Genomic DNA, 18,387 nt, shown 5'->3' on the forward strand with positions numbered 1-18,387 from the left:
TTTTACTTTTTGTGCTGTGTTTTATTGAAGTCCTTCAAATTTGATCATGTTATTGAAGACCACTGTGATCTGAAATAAAAACACAATAACTATTTCATACTGAACTGTACAATGTCATAAGGGATCAAAATAGGTAATCCTGTTAAGAAGCTTGGAAGTTCTATATTTGTTTACTTACCAAGTGGGGGTGTTGATGAGAAGACCTCCTTCTCCTCCTCCTCCTCCTCCTCCTCATAGACCACTATGACAGCACAAAAATACCAGATATCATTTGAATTGAACTTAGCCAAATAAAGAACCGAGTCCCAGAATTGACATGAATATTTATTTTTATGCCATTCTCTAGACAATAACATAATTTTCTCCTATCTTAATTACTTACATGTCAAATGCTGTCCAGAAATGAAGAGGGGGCCCTGCCCAGACCGAAGGTTGAAGATGACAGGTGGCATGAGCTCAAACCCACTGAAACTGACCATAGGTTGGCACATAGGGTGAAGAGTGGCAATGGGCACTGGCTTGCTGTATTCCCCAACTCTGTCCTGTACCTCCACTACATGCATCTCCTTACTGGCCTCTGCACTCAGACACATCTATACACAAGGGGAGCAGAGATTAGGGGTTGGGCTGTCATTGGACTATGCTATTTTTGTGTCACTGACTAAGTCAAGTGATCTCTGCTAATGGGGTGTGTGGAGGGCTGGAGATGGACTAAAGACTTAGACTGACCGTTCGGATAAAGAATTGATGCTCCAACAAATCCTCCGCTATTTCAAACACTGCCTTTCTCTGGGTATCATTCAGTTCACAGCCTAGTCAGAGGAGAGAGGAGACCCTGGGTTTACAATACATTGTTGTGCATCTAGGTCACCAATTTCAAACCATCTCAAGGTGGCATTAACCTCAGTACATACCCCAGAGCACACAGACAGTGTCAGAAACAGAGGGTGAAAGGGAGAGATCCATGGAGATGAAGTGGAGTGGAGTTACCTCCTTTTAATATTCTGCAATCCTATGCCTCTTCTCTCCCTGCTTTATTGATAAATATATCAGTGTTTTTGATTGTGTCAGTGTTTTTGGTTTGGGTGTTGATAAAGTAGTCTATGGAGGTCACCAAATTCAACCAGAACTCAAACGTAAACGGAGACTCACCTCACCGATCGAGACAACAAAAAAATTCTAGCATTAAAATCTGTCCTGGCCTGGGTCGTGCTAATCAGGTGCTAATCACAGCGCATTCGACTCTCATTGGCCAGGAAAACAAAGGCGTGTACCCATGGATGATGAATCCAATCAGAGTTGTGTGTGTTTAATGTTTTTTGCACAAAACATAAACAGATCTGTTTCGGTCATTTGACATTAAATAAAACATTATATTTAAAAGAGAACCGTAGATTAAATATGTTTAAAGAGATTCACTGGTTAAAATATGGCTTCCTTTATTATGTGCCGACTGGCATGATGTCATCGATACGCGACGACGAGAGAATGAAGTTTGTTGTCAAGTTGGACGTTTTTCTGGATAAGAGATGACTTCCATTATAAAGGCGTTAAAAACCCATTTTGGGTTCGATAAGTTCCGATCCCAGAAGCAGGAGGACGTTGTTAAAGCAGTTGTTAAAGGTGAGGACCACAATAGACATGTTGGACTTACAATAACTTACCTAGGAACGGCTCTTCTAGTTTTAGCTAATCTTAGCTAGCCGCAGGCTATCTAACTAGCTAGGTAGCTAATTAGCCAATTCTTCAAAGGGTTCATTGACTGTTAGCTACTACTAGCTAGCATGATCAGTTATTGTCATTAAACATATCTGAGTAATGCCGTTGCCCAAATCGGACTGTCGATGGAATATTGTAAATTACTGCCCCTGTTGTGTGCAGGTGACAGGGATGTTTTTGTGTGCATGCCCACCGGGGCAGGGAAGTCCCTCTGCTACCAGCTTCCTGCAGTGTTGGCTAAGGGTATTACCTTGGTCATATCCCCTCTTATCGCTCTCATCCAGGTCAGTCTCTCTTCTTTAGTATTTTCTTCTGTTGTGTAATTTGTTCTGATTACGTGATTGATTCTGATATAGACTGAGCTATCCTTAACTGCATAGCTAGCTGTGTATTTAGGTTTCTTCAATGATGATCCCTTTCTCTGTATCCACCATAACAGGATCAAGTGGACCACCTAAGAGACCTGAACATTCCTGCATGCTCCATCAACTCCAAGCTCCCTGCAGGGGAGCGCCGTCTGATCCTGGCCGATCTGGAGAGTGAGAGCCCCAGGTTGAAGCTGCTTTACATCACCCCAGAGATGTTGGCCTCCCCTGCCTTCCAGCCCTGCCTTACAGGTCTGCTCTCCCGGAGCCTCCTCTCCTACCTGGCTGTGGACGAGGCTCACTGTGTCTCCCAGTGGGGGCATGACTTCAGACCAGACTACCTCAAACTGGGCAGTTTGCGTGCCCGTCTGCCCGGGGTACCCTGCGTGGCGCTGACTGCCACGGCACCCCAGAAGGTGCAGGAGGACATAGCAAAGTCCCTGAGGCTGCGATCACCGCTGTCCTTTGCCACACCTGTGTTTCGCAGTAACCTGCATTATGAGGTGGTGTACAGGGAGCTACTGGAGGACCCCTACAAGCACCTGCATGCCTTCATCAGGGAGGCCCTGACCCTGGGGGAAGGCCCCAAAGGACAGGTTGGTGGACTAGATTCCCCTCTGACTCTCTCTTATATGCAGTATCTCTTCCTACTATATCTAATGGATGGTGTAATCAGTTAGGGCTGGGCGATATGGCCTAAAAATTATATGTCTATTTTTTATTATGGCCGATTCACAATATATATCTAGATTTAGAGGTCAAATACACCGCATTTCAAACAGTCAGCAATAATCTAATGAATTCAGGGCTTGTGAAATTATACCTAGGGTAAATATAAGCCTTCCACAACCATAAAACCCACTAATAATGTAATTATTGTATCAAAATAGTATAACCTGCTTTTTTGCAATATTCACTGATCTGGCTTTCAAGTCTGTCTATGAAAATGCCCGTTTTGCAACAATCTGAACAAGAATTTACCAGAATCAGTGTTCATTGATTCTCTGGTTTTAGTAGTGTCTGCTCTGCGTGCAATTTGAGGAGTTGAAAGGTTAACTTCTCCTCTATTACAGTAAAATCATGGATGGTGTAATCAGAGTAATGTGTTTCAGTGTCCCTATGACTGATTCTGTTGGAACAAACCTTAAATGCAAATAGCGAGTTGAAACCACTTGTCAGGGAGGAAGTGATCAGTCATCTTTGTTGTTGTGAGTTGCAGGGGGAGGGGCTTTGTGTGTGTGTGTGTGTGTGTGTGTGTGTGTGTGTGTGTGTGTGTGTGTGTGTGTGTGTGTGTGTGTGTGTGTGTGAGAGAATGGGAAGGTGCATAGAAAGAGCAAATGAGACAAGACCAAAAAGACATGAGAAAAAGCAGACATAAACGGTCATAAAATACAAAAAGTGATTGTTGCGATACAGGCATTTGGAATATTGCTCTAAAACAAATTCTAATTAATTCAATATGTCATCCAGCCTTATAATCAGTGCATGGTACTTAGCTTGGGATATTTATCTGTATGTCTTTCTTCAGGGTTGTGGAATTGTGTACTGTCGAACCAGAGAAGGCTGTGAGACGGTGGCTTACAAACTGACTAAGCTGGGAGTCCTGGCCAAGCCTTACCATGCAGGTGAGACATTCCTCAAGGGCTTACAAACATTGTGGGGTAGGATAGTAAATGGCAATGTTAAAGTTGAATAAAGACAAGAATCAAGCAGATTATTTTATTGATGGTGAGATGAGACATAACAAAGTGGGCGGCATGACTCTTGACCTTTAACTCCTGCTTGTGTAGGGTTGAAGGCAGGAGATCGCACAGAGGCTCAGACTGATTGGATGCAGGGTAAGGTGCTTGTCATTGTGGCCACCATCAGCTTTGGCATGGGGGTGGACAAATCTAATGTCAGGTTTGTGGCCCACTGGAACCTTGCCAAGTCACTTGCCAGTTACTACCAGGAATCTGGGCGTGCGGGGCGAGACGGGCTGCCCTCTTCTTGCAGGACATACTACTCCCCCAAGGACAGGGAGCAGTTGAACTTCCTCATCCGCAAGGAGGTGGCCCGCAAACAGGTTACGTCTAACTACACTGTCAACCTGCCTCACAGGCTTGTTATTAGCATAGCAATATGATGGTGCTGTAAATACATGGGGATTGCAATTGGTGTGTACAGTGTTCAAATCTTTTTATGTTTGTTTATTTAACTTTGAGCGAATAATTGTGTGACTTCTCTGCAGGCAAAGCGTGGCTCCGAGAAAGATCAGGACAAGGCTTCCATCACAGACTTCGAGGCCATGGTGTCATTCTGTGAGCAAGAGGGGTGAGTGTTATATAACACAGGTGTTCCCAAACTTTTTCACTCAGGCCCCCCCTTCCAGCATTGGGGAACATCTCGCGCTCCCCCTGTGGTCGCGCGCCACGTCTATTTCTGTGGGCACAAGCACTGTTCATGACACACCCCTCTTGTTGGAGCAGAGAAGATTTTGCAGGTTTAAAAGCTTACAATATTTCCTGCAAATCTACACATTTTGTCATGGTGTGCGGAGAAACTTTTGCAGTTTTAAAGCAAATTTTCTCGGAGCCACGCTTTCATGTGATATTTGAGTGACTCAAACATTACAAAAAAAAGTCAACAGGCTAGTTGATCTGGACATTTCTGACAAGTTATAAATGGCTCTCTTAGGTCTGCAATGACTGAGAAACTGATGATGCACTACATCATTTTTAAATTGCAACTTGTGCATTCTATTATTTAAATGTTCAAGAGTGTGTGTGTGTGGGGGGGCGCAACAGCAGCCCACAGTTTGGGAACCACTGATATAACTCACCACAATCATCTGCATTTTTGTTTTATTTCATGCAAGAGAGATACAAAAGCATATTGCACTATTTTAGGCAGCCTAAGAAAATGCTTTTTCAGAAGGTAGAGATGCCCTTTTTAACCTATGCAACAACTACGGAAATGACAGCGTTACTCTTTTTCTGTTTTTGTGTATAACTGTGAAGCATATTACAAGGCTTCCTCACTGCCTCAGTTCCATGTTTGTACAGTAGAGGGCAGGCATGGTCCTCTGAATCCCCTGAGGAATGAGATAATGGCTTGTTTTTGCTGAACTAATGCTGTGTTCACCTGCTAGTTGGAACTAGGAAACAAACTTTTTTGACTTGCTAACTGGTTGAGTTATACACGTGCCGCGTTCAACCAGTTAGCAAATTACAAATTTCTGAGTTTCCTAGTTCCATCTAGCACTTGAACAAGGCAATAAAGCAAAGGAAGTCCTTTAGATAGAAGACATATGGCAACACTCTCACAACGGGTTTGGCAAGATGCCTCCATTTAAATTAGTTGTTGATGGGATCTGCAGAGGGCTCTTTCTTAGAGTCTCTGAGCCAGTGGCAGAGGTTGAGTTGACACTCATACAGCCTAGAACTGACAGACATTCATCTCCCCAAGCAATCTCCTGTGCTTCTATTGGGATTTTTTTGCTACATGTATAGTTGTTTGTATTACTTGATGCATTTGTGTGTGTGTGTGTGATTCCATGCTCCTGTGTTCCTTGTCTCCTTGTGTTGTGTGGATCAGTTGAAGCCGTCCTAGAGGTCTAGTCTTGTCCATCTCTCACGTCAAAGACTGCTTTATTAGCCAGGTCCATAGAGTGCCTGTTGATAATGTCTCTCCTCATTATTGGGGGAAGTGGGGATTGTCTCAGGTTAGCTGACTATGTGGCCCCTTGGTTCTGGTTCTGTGACAGCAGCAGCACGTCAAACAGGTCATCAGCAGCATGAGCAGGAAGACCACTAGGAAAGAACACACCATTGACAACACCTTTTATAGTAGCTGGCCTACATACACTGCTCAAAAAAATAAAGGGAACACTTAAACAACACAATGTAACTCCAAGTCAATCACACTTCTGTGAAATCAAACTGTCCACTTAGGAAGCAACACTGATTGACAATAAATTTCACATGCTGTTGTGCAAATGGAATAGACAAAAGGTGGAAATTATAGGCAATTAGCAAGACACCCCCAAAAAAGGAGTGATTCTGCAGGTGGTGACCACAGACCACTTCTCAGTTCCTATGCTTCCTGGCTGATGTTTTGGTCACTTTTGAATGCTGGCGGTGCTCTCACTCTAGTGGTAGCATGAGACGGAGTCTACAACCCACACAAGTGGCTCAGGTAGTGCAGTTCATCCAGGATGGCACATCAATGCGAGCTGTGGCAAAAAGGTTTGCTGTGTCTGTAAGCGTAGTGTCCAGAGCATGGAGGCGCTACCAGGAGACAGGCCAGTACATCAGGAGACGTGGAGGAGGCCGTAGGAGGGCAACAACCCAGCAGCAGGACCGCTACCTCCGCCTTTGTGCAAGGAGGTGCACTGCCAGCGCCCTGCAAAATGACCTCTAGCAGGCCACAAATGTGCATGTGTCTGCTCAAACGGTCAGAAACAGACTCCATGAGGGTGGTATGAGGGCCCGACGTCCACAGGTGGGGGTTGTGCTTACAGCCCAACACCGTGCAGGACGTTTGGCATTTGCCAGAGAACACCAAGATTGGCAAATTCGCCACTGGCGCCCTGTGCTCTTCACAGATGAAAGCAGGTTCACACTGAGCACATGAGCACATGTGACAGACGTGACAGAGTCTGGAGACGCCGTGGAGAACGTTCTGCTGCCTGCAACATCCTCCAGCATGACCGGTTTGGCGATGGGTCAGTCATGGTGTGGGGTGGCATTTCTTTGTGGGGCCGCACAGCCCTCCATGTGCTCGCCAGAGGTAGCCTGACTGCCATTAGGTACCGAGATGAGATCCTCAGAGCCCTTGTGAGACCATATGCTGACACATGCACATTTGTGGCCTGCTGGAGGTCATTTTGCAGGGCTCTGGCAGTGCTCCCCCTTGCACAAAGGCGGAGGTAGCGGTCCTGCTGCTGGGTTGTTGCCCTCCTACGGCCTCCTCCACGTCTCCTGATGTACTGGCCTGTCTCCTGGTAGCGCCTCTATGCTCTGGACACTACGCTGACAGACACAGCAAACCTTCTTGCCACAGCTCGCATTGATGTGCCATCCTGGATGAGCTGCACTACCTGAGCCACCTGTGTGGGTTGTAGACTCCGTCTCATGCTACCACTAGAGTGAAAGCATCGCCAGCATTCAAAAGTGACCAAAACATCAGCCAGGAAGCATAGGAACTGAGAAGTGGTCTGTGGTCACCACCTGCAGAATCACTCCTTTATTGGGGGTGTCTTGCTAATTGCCTATAATTTCCACCTTTTGTCTATTCCATTTGCACAACAGCATGTGAAATTTATTGTCAATCAGTGTTGCTTCCTAAGTGGACAGTTTGATTTCACAGAAGTGTGATTGACTTGGAGTTACATTGTGTTGTTTAAGTGTTCCCTTTATTTTTTTGAGCAGTGTATTTGAATTATGTCTAGGCTATGTCCAGACAGGATGATTGATTTCCCTCTATCTAAAGTGATATTACAGATGTTGGAGTTTCATCCTTTGCAAGACATGTTCTGACATGTTCTGAAGCACATGGTTAGGTGTATGGAGTATATCTCCACTGAGAGGTGTGTGTATATCTATATGAGAGGTGTAGCTTACCGATAAAGAGGACGAGGACAGCGAAGGCCCCCATCTCCAGAGGGCTGGCGGTGGGGAGACCCTGCAGTTTGGCCCAGAGCTTCTGTAGCAGGGTCAGCATATCCTCCCTGGCATCCATCATGTCACTCACACACTGAGGGTGGGTGCAACTCTGTAGTATCTGGGTGCAGGTTGTGTGATGTGACCACTTTGCTGAAGGTACAAATAAAGGGATAAAAGTAGATGGATTATTAATAATGGATTATTATTACAATATATTATTAGAATTATTAGAATCTAAGCATTTGTTTCATTCCTTATTCTTCACCCATAATGGACTGTGAGTCTAGAAGTCAGAGATGCTGTATGTTACTGTCTAACTATGTAGATGACCTGACACCAATGGAATGTTGACAAACCATTGTGTTCATCCTTGAATATATAGGCTAGCTGCTAGTGCATGTGTTTCTGATGAGTAGGTAGGACAGAGTGAAATCAACTGATTCCTATAAGAAAGAGGAGGCTCTAGAAAGTGTGTTATAATCTGGTAATATGTTGGTGTGTAAATGATTTTGTTTTTCTGGGCCAGTGGGATTGTGTCTGTTCCAGGCTTACTAGAGTAACTATAGGGCTCTCCCAGCAGCATAGCTGTGGACTGACACGCCACAGTTATCACAACAGTCATGAGACCGAGAGGAGGGTCCCACTGGCTGACTGTATAAAGGGAGGACTTTTATCTATGTTATTTCAAGGGCAGACATCGATGTTTGCCTTGTTGTGTGTTAAAATATATTCTAGGTTTCTGTCTATTCTTTATGCACATGTGAGTAGGCCATATGTTGCTGTTGCTATGGGGAAGTATGTTCCCTATAAACTGTAAATAGCAGTTGGGTGTGACAATTGATGCCAAGACAGGATCCTGCTCATATGAATTATCTCATGATCATCCCTCCACAGTTCTCCTCCTCATCACACTCTCTTTATCTTCTTCTCTCTAGCTATGCAGCTACACCAGTGTTACTTCTCTCCCAACCCTGATCACACTGTAGGCTACTTGATTACATTACATGTCTGTTCTCTTCATCACAACACTAGATTGACTTGGATTGGGATAGACTTGAATCTATTGATTCTATTAAAGGGGAAGTCTTTAGAAAAATAGAATAGTGCTTCAATTCATTTGACAGTAAAATGCTTTATTGACTATAGGTGTGGCATGTAAAACAGATACCAGACTGTTGGCTCAGTCTCTTTGTCCTGCTGTCTGTGTCCCTTTTAAAAGAGTTTCCGTTCCTGTTGTGTTGCTGGACCTGCCCGAGTCCATCGTGGTGGAATGTGTTCTGTCCAATGTATTTTGTATAAATTTAGCTGACAATAGTTTTTACTTTAGTTCTGTTTCCCACAGCTGCTCTGTTTCTCTCTCCCAGGTAGACTCCCACCAGCTGGTGTAGTGATGGATCCCAGTCAGACTGGGCTTTCACCAGTCTCAGGTTTCATGGCTAGGCCGGGGGGTGTGGGAGCAAGTCTTCCCACAGTAGTAAAGTGTAGCTAAATATTCAGCTGTTAGAAATGTCATTATGGTAATGACATACAGGAAGAGAGCTCCCGTTCTAGAGCTGTTCCAACTCTGGTCCACACTGTGTTCACATGTAAATAGCCTCCCTATTAATACACAGCTGGAATACACTGATGACAGCTAAATTACACTCTTCACATTCTTTTGGTTAGGCTATAAAGTATGCTAACACTGTTATTCTGGCCTGTATTTGCATGTATATAGGCTACATGTACACACTCACAACCAGCATACACTCACCTGAACTGTATGGGTAGTTTGCAGATATGCAACAGAGGAAATAAAGGTGCTAAACTGTGCTTGTCTAACGAAGCGAATCAGTTAGTGATGTAACACAAGAACCAACACCTACCTGAGTGAGTGTGGAGAGCGAGTTCCCTGTGTGTTGCTGGGTGAGCTGGAGCCAGCAGTGAGACAGAGGTGGTGACCACGCCTCCTCGACCCAGCGGTCTTTTCAGGATTAGGTTCAGCAGAAATAAGTCCTCAAGTAGCGATTAGCATCGAAGCCAAGAGATGGCCAAACCCCCATCCGCTGCACTGCTGTCCTCTGTACAGTCTGTTCTGGGTTTCAGAAAGGAAACAAATCGGGCTCGAAGTGAGCTTTCTCCAGCTGTCATTGGTTTGCTTTCCAGCTGTCATTGGTTTGCTTTTTTTTTTTTTCTGTCTCTTGCCCCACTCTTATTCTCTCCTTTTATTCTTACTTCTCTCCCAGTTAGTAGTAGCTGTTGTCATCTCTTGGTGCCAGTGGAAAAGGCAGCGGTTGTGCAAGAGCAACACTGTTTATCTCCACTTACAAAGGACTCCTGCTGTGTTTTTGTGCTCTCTGCCTGTTGTATTAATGCTAGTTCATCATCTCCTCCTTCTGCTGTGGGTCGTTATCTTCTTCCTTCACTCCTCCTCTGGAAAGACTCTGTTGCTTCATGAGCTCTGTCTCTTGCTCGCTCGCTCTCTTTCTCGCTCGCTCTCTTTCTCGCTCTCTCTCTGTCGCTCGCTCGCTCTCTCTCTCAATCCCCTCTCTCTCTCTCTCTCTCTCTCTCTCTCTCTCTCTCTCTCTCTCTTACTCTCCCCTCCTCCCTTGGTGAGACTGCCTCTTTCCCCCCTCTTTGAAAACTGTGGAGACTGGGTTTCCATCCGAGGTAGTCTTGCTTTGTGTGTTATGGAGGTGGCTTGATTAGTATTCCTCAGAGACACTAGCCTGTATGAATGTGTGTACGACTGAGTGGATCTCTGTGTGTGTATACATGACATAATATTGTGTATTGAGTGAAAGAGCAAGCTGTTATACAAAGAAGCGGAACAGACATACTCTAAAGAGTGAATAGACATTCAGATGTTTAAATCTATTTAAAAGTCATTTAGAACAGTAACATCCTCACCAACCACCACCCATGGCCAATCTCACTCACCTACAAGTCTCCTAAATGTTGGTTTTCTATTCAGACTAGACTCTAGGGAAGCAGTTATTTTGTAGAACCTCGTCTCTGTTTCACATTATTCACACAGGAGTCATTCCACACCCACAACCCATTTTTCTCCTCATCAATCGAGTTTGTCAGAATAGAAGGGAGTGGTGTGTCTATAAGTGAGCAGAAACCGCATCCAGTTCACAGACGTATCGTTAAACTGGTGTTCTTTTACTGGAGAATACACTTCACACTCCTTCAGAGTTACTGCATTTCATTTCCATAACTGTATGACCCTTTTGATTTGAATGAAACTTTCCATACATATTTGCCCATGGTAGAAGTGGTCAGAAAGTGTCTTTTTTTTGGACCTGAATGCCAAAACATTCTAGCTCAAAGTTACCCATTGCTCAAAGTGGACCAGTTTTGTATACCCCACAATTCCATGAGACATCCATGTCTTCATCACTGGAAAAGATAACCAGTTCAGTTTTAAATCATTTAAAAGCTTACAAAAGGGTTGTCAAAATATTTGATAAATTCTTTCGGTTGAGACACAACATGCTCTTGTCATTTCAATCATAGCAATATAATTCATAGAATGGACCTATCCCTTCAGACCCCTGCAATTAAGCTGATACACCATTGACATTTTAAATGTAATTTAAATGTTTACTTCTAATTACTACCATAAAGATGGCTGCTGGTCCACACACAATTGAATTTCAACTTAAATGGGAATGTCTATTCTATGATCTATATTTCTTTGATTTCAATAGGTTTCCTATGGAAGATTGACAGTGTTATTTAAACCAACTGATATTCCCATTCAAGTCAACATTCTCTGATGTGGGGACCTCCAACCATCTCTCTGGTACCATTTTAAAAGTAGACATTTTTATTTTAGTCACATTTTAGTATATTATCAGCCAAAACATGACAACCACCCTGTATTCAAGAGTATGCTGTGTCTCAACCGATGGCAGGCACAACACAAAAACCTTAGATGAGGAAAAATAGGGTCTACGCTACAACATACGGGAAAATGTGTTTTTGTTGTTGAGTTTACACGGTTTTAGATGATTGACATCAAAGGTAAAAAATGTTTTGGGAAGAAATGATCAAATAGTTTGACAACCCTTTTTGTACATTTTTAAATGATATCAAACTCAACTGTTTATCTTTTCCAGTGATTTAAGACATTGATGTCTCATGTTATGGTGGGGTATGCAAAATAAGTCACCTTGAGCACCTATATCGCCTAAATGTTTTGGTATTCAGGTTTCAAAAAGCAGTGGTGTAAAGTACTTAAGTAAAAATACTTTAAAGTACTACTTAAGTCGTTTTTTTCCCCATTATCTGTACTTTACTATTTTATATTTTCGACAACTTTTACTTCACTACATTCCTAAAGAAAATTATGTACTTTTTAATCTTGACATTTTCTCTGACACCCGAACGTACTCCTTACATTTTGAATGCTTAGCAGGACAGGAAAATAGTCCAATTCACGCATTAATCAAGAGAACATCCCTGGTCATGCCTACTGCCTCTTATCTGGTGGACTCACAAAACACAAATGCTTAGTTTGTAAATTATGTCTGAGTGTTGGAAAAAAATATATAATTGTGCTGTCTGGTTTTTAAAACCAAATACTTTGACTCAAGTAGTATTTTACTGGGTGACTTTTGAGTCATTTTCTATTAAGGTATCTTTTACTTTTACTCAAGTATGACAATTGGGTACTTTTTCCACCACTGCCAAAAAGTTACTTTCTGACCACTTCTATCATGGGCAAATATGTATGGTAAGTTTTGTTCAAATCAAAAGGGGTGTGGTCAAAAAGGCATTCAAATCAAATGGAACGACCCCTCTCTGCTCAAGTGGGATTAGCATATAGTGATAGTGAGTCGGGTCAAAGCCTTATTTGGCCACATGATGGCCAGTTGAGTGTGACCTTGTTTGATCACACATCATACACACACACACACACATCGATCATAGACAGTAATGGAGAATATGTTACACAGTGGTAGCTATTGATCAATGACGATCCTCTTCTTCATTTCTCCATGACACAATCATTGTATAATTCCTCCTATCAGCAGCATTAGCTACCTTTCTGATATTATACTGTGTCATGTGCACTTTTCTGTATTATGAGTCTTAATGAGGCATGCACAATATCTTTGCTCTGAGCATTTTGAGACACTGTGGGCTCCACTGAGCTACTCTCCTAGGGGTTTGACCTCTAGCATGTCTGTGCAATATGTTTGTCTCTCTCACACCCGTATTTCTGGGCTCTCAGCTGCCGCCATGCCACCATCTCCAAGTTCTTTGGGGACCAGAAGCCGGACTGTGCGGGGGCCTGTGACTACTGTCGTGACCCCAAGGCTGTGCGGGCCCAGCTGGAGAAGGGGGCCACTTTGTGCACCAAGACTGGAGCAGCTCGGAGCACACAGCCCAGGGGCCCGTTTGGGTTTGACCGTGACCTCTACGCCGGGGGGAGGAAGGGCTACGGCTTTGAGAGGTCAGAAATGCAATGGTCTAGTAGCCTGGAGGCCAGTCTAACTCTGTTGGTTAAAGCAGAAACAGACTGGCATCCAGGCTAACATTTGTTGTAGTTTTTAGTTGCTAACAGGGCAAGATGGGGGGTCTTTCCTTCTGACTTGCTAGTCATGTTTTGGTTGCAGTATTTGGTTGGATTAGGATTATTTTCAAATGTATTGTTGATTTTAAAATGTGTTTTCTAGCTGTCACTCATAGACAGTACAGTAGGAATGCTGAGGTCTGTGGTGATGTCATCTCCTCAGGCATGATGAGGAGGGCTGGGAGAGCGGTGGTGATGATGATGGCTCCGAACATCGGAGGAAGGAGTTTGGAGATCTCTTCAAGAAACAAATGAACCTGCGCAAGATGAAACCTCACATTCATGTACTGTGTACATGCTGTACATGGACAGCCCTGCTGTCATACTGTTATACACAACATCTGACTCATAAGCATTCCATTGCTTCAGTAAACAAACCTTCATACACTGTAGTAGCTCCCTCTCTCTCCACATCTGTGTTCCAGCTGTGGCCAGCCAGTCAGCCAGGCAAGGAGGCTATGGGGCTAGGGGCCCCTGTAAGGCACCATGTGATAAATCTCTCCCATATGTGGAGTCAAATCGAGCACAACAGGGCTATTCAAATCCATACTATTAATCCTGACAAACAAAAGACATGTTGAGTTGAGCCATTATTTTGAGACTGTTGGTTTGAGATGCTGCCAGCAACAGCATGGGGCTTGGAACACTGAAACACTAGCAACTAGGTGAGAGAGGCAGCAGTCTAGTGCTGGAGTGAGGAATTTGAGGGGCACTCTGTAGGTTCTCTGCTCTAACTGACAATCGAAGTGTGAGGGGGGGTGTCTTATTTCCCTTTGTTTTCTTCTCTCTCTTTCCTCTAGGTGTCTGAGGGACACAAAGATTCATTTATCCCCCCAGGTGGGTTCTCTATTGTTGTAATATCAGTGTAGACAAGCAAAGTGACTGACTAAAAATACTGTTATGTGACTGAATGGGTTTGGATATTGTGTTCAAATGTGTCTACAGATGATAACTGCCCACTCAGGGAGGCCAGCAGCCAGAAAATCCCCAGGCTCACTGTCAAGGTACAGCTCTAGTATGGAAACGCCTCACACATGCGCATGCTCACATGCATGCTCACGTACGTGCAAAGCAATATGCACATTCACATGTTTTTGATGTTTAATGCACATGTCCTTGTGTATTCAGCATCTCCACCATCATGAGCTCGTTAGAAACGATTTATTCATCCATAATTACATTCTGCTTTAAATCCTTTACCCAACAAGATGCTGGCTTATCCAGGGTCCCACTCTCAATATGTGATCAAATGCACAGAGCACTGAACATCTATGTTTGCAGATTGAGGGAACAGAGAGGGGATTGTACTACCACTGTGTGGTTCATACATGTATTACAAGAATACCCATTTTCAAGGAAAATATTTAACCACATTTTGTATTTTTTTTAACAGTGTCTGACTGATTGTATGTCATGATTTAAAAAAGTTAACATAAATGTATGTATAATGTTGATTTTATTCTGGAGCTGCTACTGACCAGTTCTTCCTTGTAAAGACATGCTTTAAATCTCAATGACACTTTCCCTTTGAATAGAGGATGAAATCAAATGAATACATCTTCACTTGCCTTTAAAAAAAATAGTTTTGATGAGAGTGTGTGCCAAATGTGTGCATCAATTCTAGGCCCGGGAGCACTGTGTGGCCCTGTTACAGGAGGCTCTGAACAACCACCAGGTGGCAGCAGCAGACACACACAGGTACCAGTCACTACTAACCACATGCACCTAAAATGCCAAGTCACTGATGCCACTGGGACAACTGAACTGACACTTGGATTTCTTTCTTTCCCTTTTCCCCCCGCCCCTCACCCAGCTCTGACACACTCTCCTTGGCAGTGGATATTGAACATGAGGTCTTCAAGATCACCAAGTCTTCCAACTTGTACAAAGCAGCTGTCCTGAAGAGAGTAAGTAGCTCCTGACTACTGGTTTATTGTACAACTCTAAAGTCACTTTATGTATCGAGTCCAATGGAAGCTATTATTTTTAAGTTATTCTTTCACTCATCTAACTTATCTCTTGTTTCTAAAGGTATCAGAGATGAAGAAGGGAGGGGCTGCCTCTGCAGGAGGAGGAAGAGGAGAAGGGACCAGCGGCTCTGGGGAATCCACAGAGATAAAGACTGAATCCAAAGATGAAGCAGCCTCCTCCTCTTCCTCCTTGACTGAGGAGCAGCAGGGCTTCACCCCCGCCTCACAGATCTACTCAGTAAGGCCCAACACCACAGCACACAGAGAACTCTGCTTTTACTTTGCCTTATAAAATACTGTAGTGCTCCTTTATAAGCAGCAGTAATGACTAAATATGTATCTACTGGCTAATACATTGAGACTGTCTCAGCCCATTTATTAACAGGATGCAGTCAGTGTTATTGTGAGTCAGCCTCATACTGTACTGGGTTCTATTAGTAACTAAGCATCCTTCCTTCTGTGTCTCCTTCTCTCCACCAGCTAAAGCGGAAGAGAATAGGAGCAGGTCTGAGGGGCTCCTCCAACCCCTTCCAGACTGCCAGTGAGCTGCTGAGGGCCTCTAACTGTGAGGGCTCCACTACAGGTCCAGGGGCCAACAGGGGGACAGGGAGCGGGGGCCCTGACTGCCTGGCTGGGTCTGGAGAGTCAGCTGGTGAGGAGGAGAGGGGGAAGAGGAAGGAGACAAAGACTGGAGATGCAGCACCAACCATCAGCTCCTCCATCAGAGCTAAAGCCAGTGCAGTCTCTGCCTTCCTGAACAGTCCCACCAAGACAGGAGGCAAGGCCCTGAGCAAGAAGCAGAAGCTAGCAGAGGCTGCTAAGAACTCCCGCAACATTACCCAGTACTTTGGGGAGAAACCGATTGAAAAGAGTCAAGAGGTGGAGATAAGAACCAATGATGTGTCGTCTCAGGTCTTTTCAATACCACCCCAGTCACTCCCCACTCAGGAAATCACACCTGCTACTGTCTCCATGGATACCATCCCTATGGACACTAGTCCCATGGAAATCATCCCCACGGAAATCAACAACTTGGATAATGATGACGAGGAGGTTAAAGAGGAAGCTAAACTGGACTTGGACTCTATCACAGTGTAAGATGTCCCTCGGAAGTTGTAGATAAAGTCTGACTGGTTTATTCCGTTTTGCGCCTCTCTAAACTCCTTTGTCTTCTTCACAGGCAAAATGCACATGAAAACAAGGCTAAATCGTTGCTAAAACTAAGGGTATGGAGATCAATATTATATTGCCACAACAGTCTTATTGTGTCGTCCATGTTTTTTTAACAGTAATGTAATGATGACATCATTGTTAACATCTACTACCACACGTTCTCTGTGTGTGTGTCAGCTATGTGAGGACAGTGAAGAGAGGGAGGCCCTCCCCCCAGCCAAGCGTAGCTGCCCCCTACAGGACAGCAGGAAGAAGGTGACCTTTAACCCCAAAGTCCAGGAGACTGTACTGGAGCCAGGGAGCCCAAGCAAAGCCCCCAAGCCTGTGTCTCTGAAGGAGGTGGCTGACATCGTGGTGCGCTGTCTAGACCCCTTCTATACGCAGGGCAAGTTTGCCACCAAGGTGAGGGAGAGCGGGAAGGGGCATAAGCTGTGATGAAGATATTTGGTTCTTCATTTGTCACTTTTTCAAATCGTAGTATTCCAAATCTTCCTTGTTGTAGGAGCTGTTCAAGTCATTTGCCCGCTACTTGTCTCATCTACTAGCAGAGGGGAGGAGTAGGGGAAGAGGTCAAGGTGAGGAAGACAAACATTGTGTGTGCACACTAGCACAAGCTGCCTTTTCTAATAATGAACTATATTTGTGTCCACAGTGAAAATGCAGGCCAAGAATCTGATAAAGAAGTTCTTCAGCGGTGTGAAGCGCTGTGAGAGTGAAGCAGACTGGAAGCACCTGAAGGGACCACACAGCACTGAGACACAGAGGGATGTGAACACAGAGGGATGGGAGGAGGCGGGACTATGAACAGAAAGGTGGAGGAGGATAACAACCTGGGGGTCTGATCCCTTCATCCTCTCTCTCTCTCTCCAACTGATTCCCTCCCTCACATCTCTCCCAGGCCAAGATACTGAGCCGTTACAGAGATGATATGCTGCTATGCTGTGTCAACTCCAGGCTCGTGCTGTCGTGGCGTGGAGAGCCGCTGTAATGGCGGCCATTAAACATGTACTGTATACAGCATGTCTGCTGGTGCTGCTGGGGAACAGTTAGTCATCCCTGCTCAATGCCGAACAGAGGTGGCTCTTTGTTTGATGTTAGCACCATGTGACTAGGACATGGATGCTATGGTTTTACCAGGCCAAACCCTGCTGCTACCTGGTCTGTCATTCTGCCTGACTAAAGAGGACACCCAGCTGGATGTGTAACAGCCACACTCTATCCTTGATTTATTTTAGAGCTGTCATTTAATGTCTTTTTTGTTGTTAGTTTGTTAGTTATTAGTTGTTTTCATGAGATTCTCAATGAGAACTTTTGTTTATGCTGAGGAATCCCCAAAAATATTAATTAGTTTTTTCTCTTGTCCTTATGGTTATCTGGTACAAAGTTATCTTGTCTAAAAAGATCAGAGCTGGCCACGTCTGCCTGTGCTGGTTGGTGACTGGGTAGGTGACTTTTCAAACAGTCAGTAATTTCAAACATGATGGAATCCAAAGAGCACTTGATGCACCAATGGGGGAAAAGCTCCCAGCCATCACAGAAATGTATCCAAAAAACCCAGCCATCACACACATTTACTCCATGTGAGACCTGTTAACAATAAAATCTCTAACACTGAATGTCTAGTGGCTGGTACTAAATGGCTCATGGGCTATAAACAATTAGATTAAGTGGAAAGACTGTTTTATGGAGCAGCATCTTCCCCTGTATAGGGAAGGGGGTTGGGGATCGTTGCAGAATGGATCTGGAGAGATATCAGTGCAAAGCACGAATGAGTGGGGGCTTGTAACAACAACAACGGCCTACTTAAATCACAATGGCGGGGGGGAATTATGCGTGGCATTTGCCAGTGTCACACATTTGTTCCGTGAACGTACACGTCTCAATATTGTACAATTTATTTCGTACGTTATTCTCTATTTTTATTGTAGGCCGACAGTGCTGTCGTTGCG

The 18,387-nt window shown here is 44.3% G+C and overlaps 2 protein-coding genes across 4 annotated transcripts; one reads left to right on the forward strand and one right to left on the reverse strand.

Annotated features, from left to right (window-relative positions):
* Positions 1-1,922, reverse strand: npm2a (nucleophosmin/nucleoplasmin, 2a). Its single transcript, XM_038981187.1, has 6 exons — positions 1,665-1,922; positions 915-1,032; positions 730-812; positions 383-593; positions 179-241; positions 1-69 (listed from the first exon to the last, which is right to left on the reverse strand). Exons 2-6 carry the CDS (start codon positions 964-966, stop codon positions 50-52), a joined length of 429 nt encoding a protein of 142 aa, XP_038837115.1. The 5' UTR covers positions 967-1,032; positions 1,665-1,922; the 3' UTR covers positions 1-49.
* LOC120034580 (ATP-dependent DNA helicase Q5-like) lies at positions 1,488-18,052 on the forward strand. 3 transcript variants are annotated; one of them, XM_038981178.1, is made up of 18 exons: positions 1,488-1,623; positions 1,882-2,003; positions 2,159-2,680; positions 3,613-3,709; positions 3,875-4,149; positions 4,315-4,397; positions 12,954-13,175; positions 13,459-13,579; positions 14,096-14,132; positions 14,241-14,299; positions 14,920-14,993; positions 15,109-15,202; positions 15,327-15,503; positions 15,746-16,359; positions 16,446-16,491; positions 16,616-16,840; positions 16,941-17,013; positions 17,091-18,052. In XM_038981178.1, exons 1-18 carry the CDS (start codon positions 1,530-1,532, stop codon positions 17,240-17,242), a joined length of 3,087 nt encoding a protein of 1,028 aa, XP_038837106.1. In that variant the 5' UTR covers positions 1,488-1,529; the 3' UTR covers positions 17,243-18,052. The 3 variants fall into 3 exon arrangements, with proteins under 3 accessions (XP_038837106.1, XP_038837107.1, XP_038837108.1); XM_038981179.1 differs by lacking the exon at positions 16,941-17,013 and having other exon boundaries at positions 17,091-17,204; XM_038981180.1 differs by lacking the exons at positions 13,459-13,579; positions 15,327-15,503; positions 15,746-16,359; ... (2 more) ...; positions 16,941-17,013; positions 17,091-18,052 and having other exon boundaries at positions 15,109-15,201.
* The last annotated feature ends 335 nt before the right edge of the window (positions 18,053-18,387 follow it).

Source organism: Salvelinus namaycush, chromosome 41 (genome assembly GCF_016432855.1).
Source record: "Salvelinus namaycush isolate Seneca chromosome 41, SaNama_1.0, whole genome shotgun sequence".
NCBI classification, from domain to species: Eukaryota; Metazoa; Chordata; class Actinopteri; order Salmoniformes; family Salmonidae; genus Salvelinus; species Salvelinus namaycush.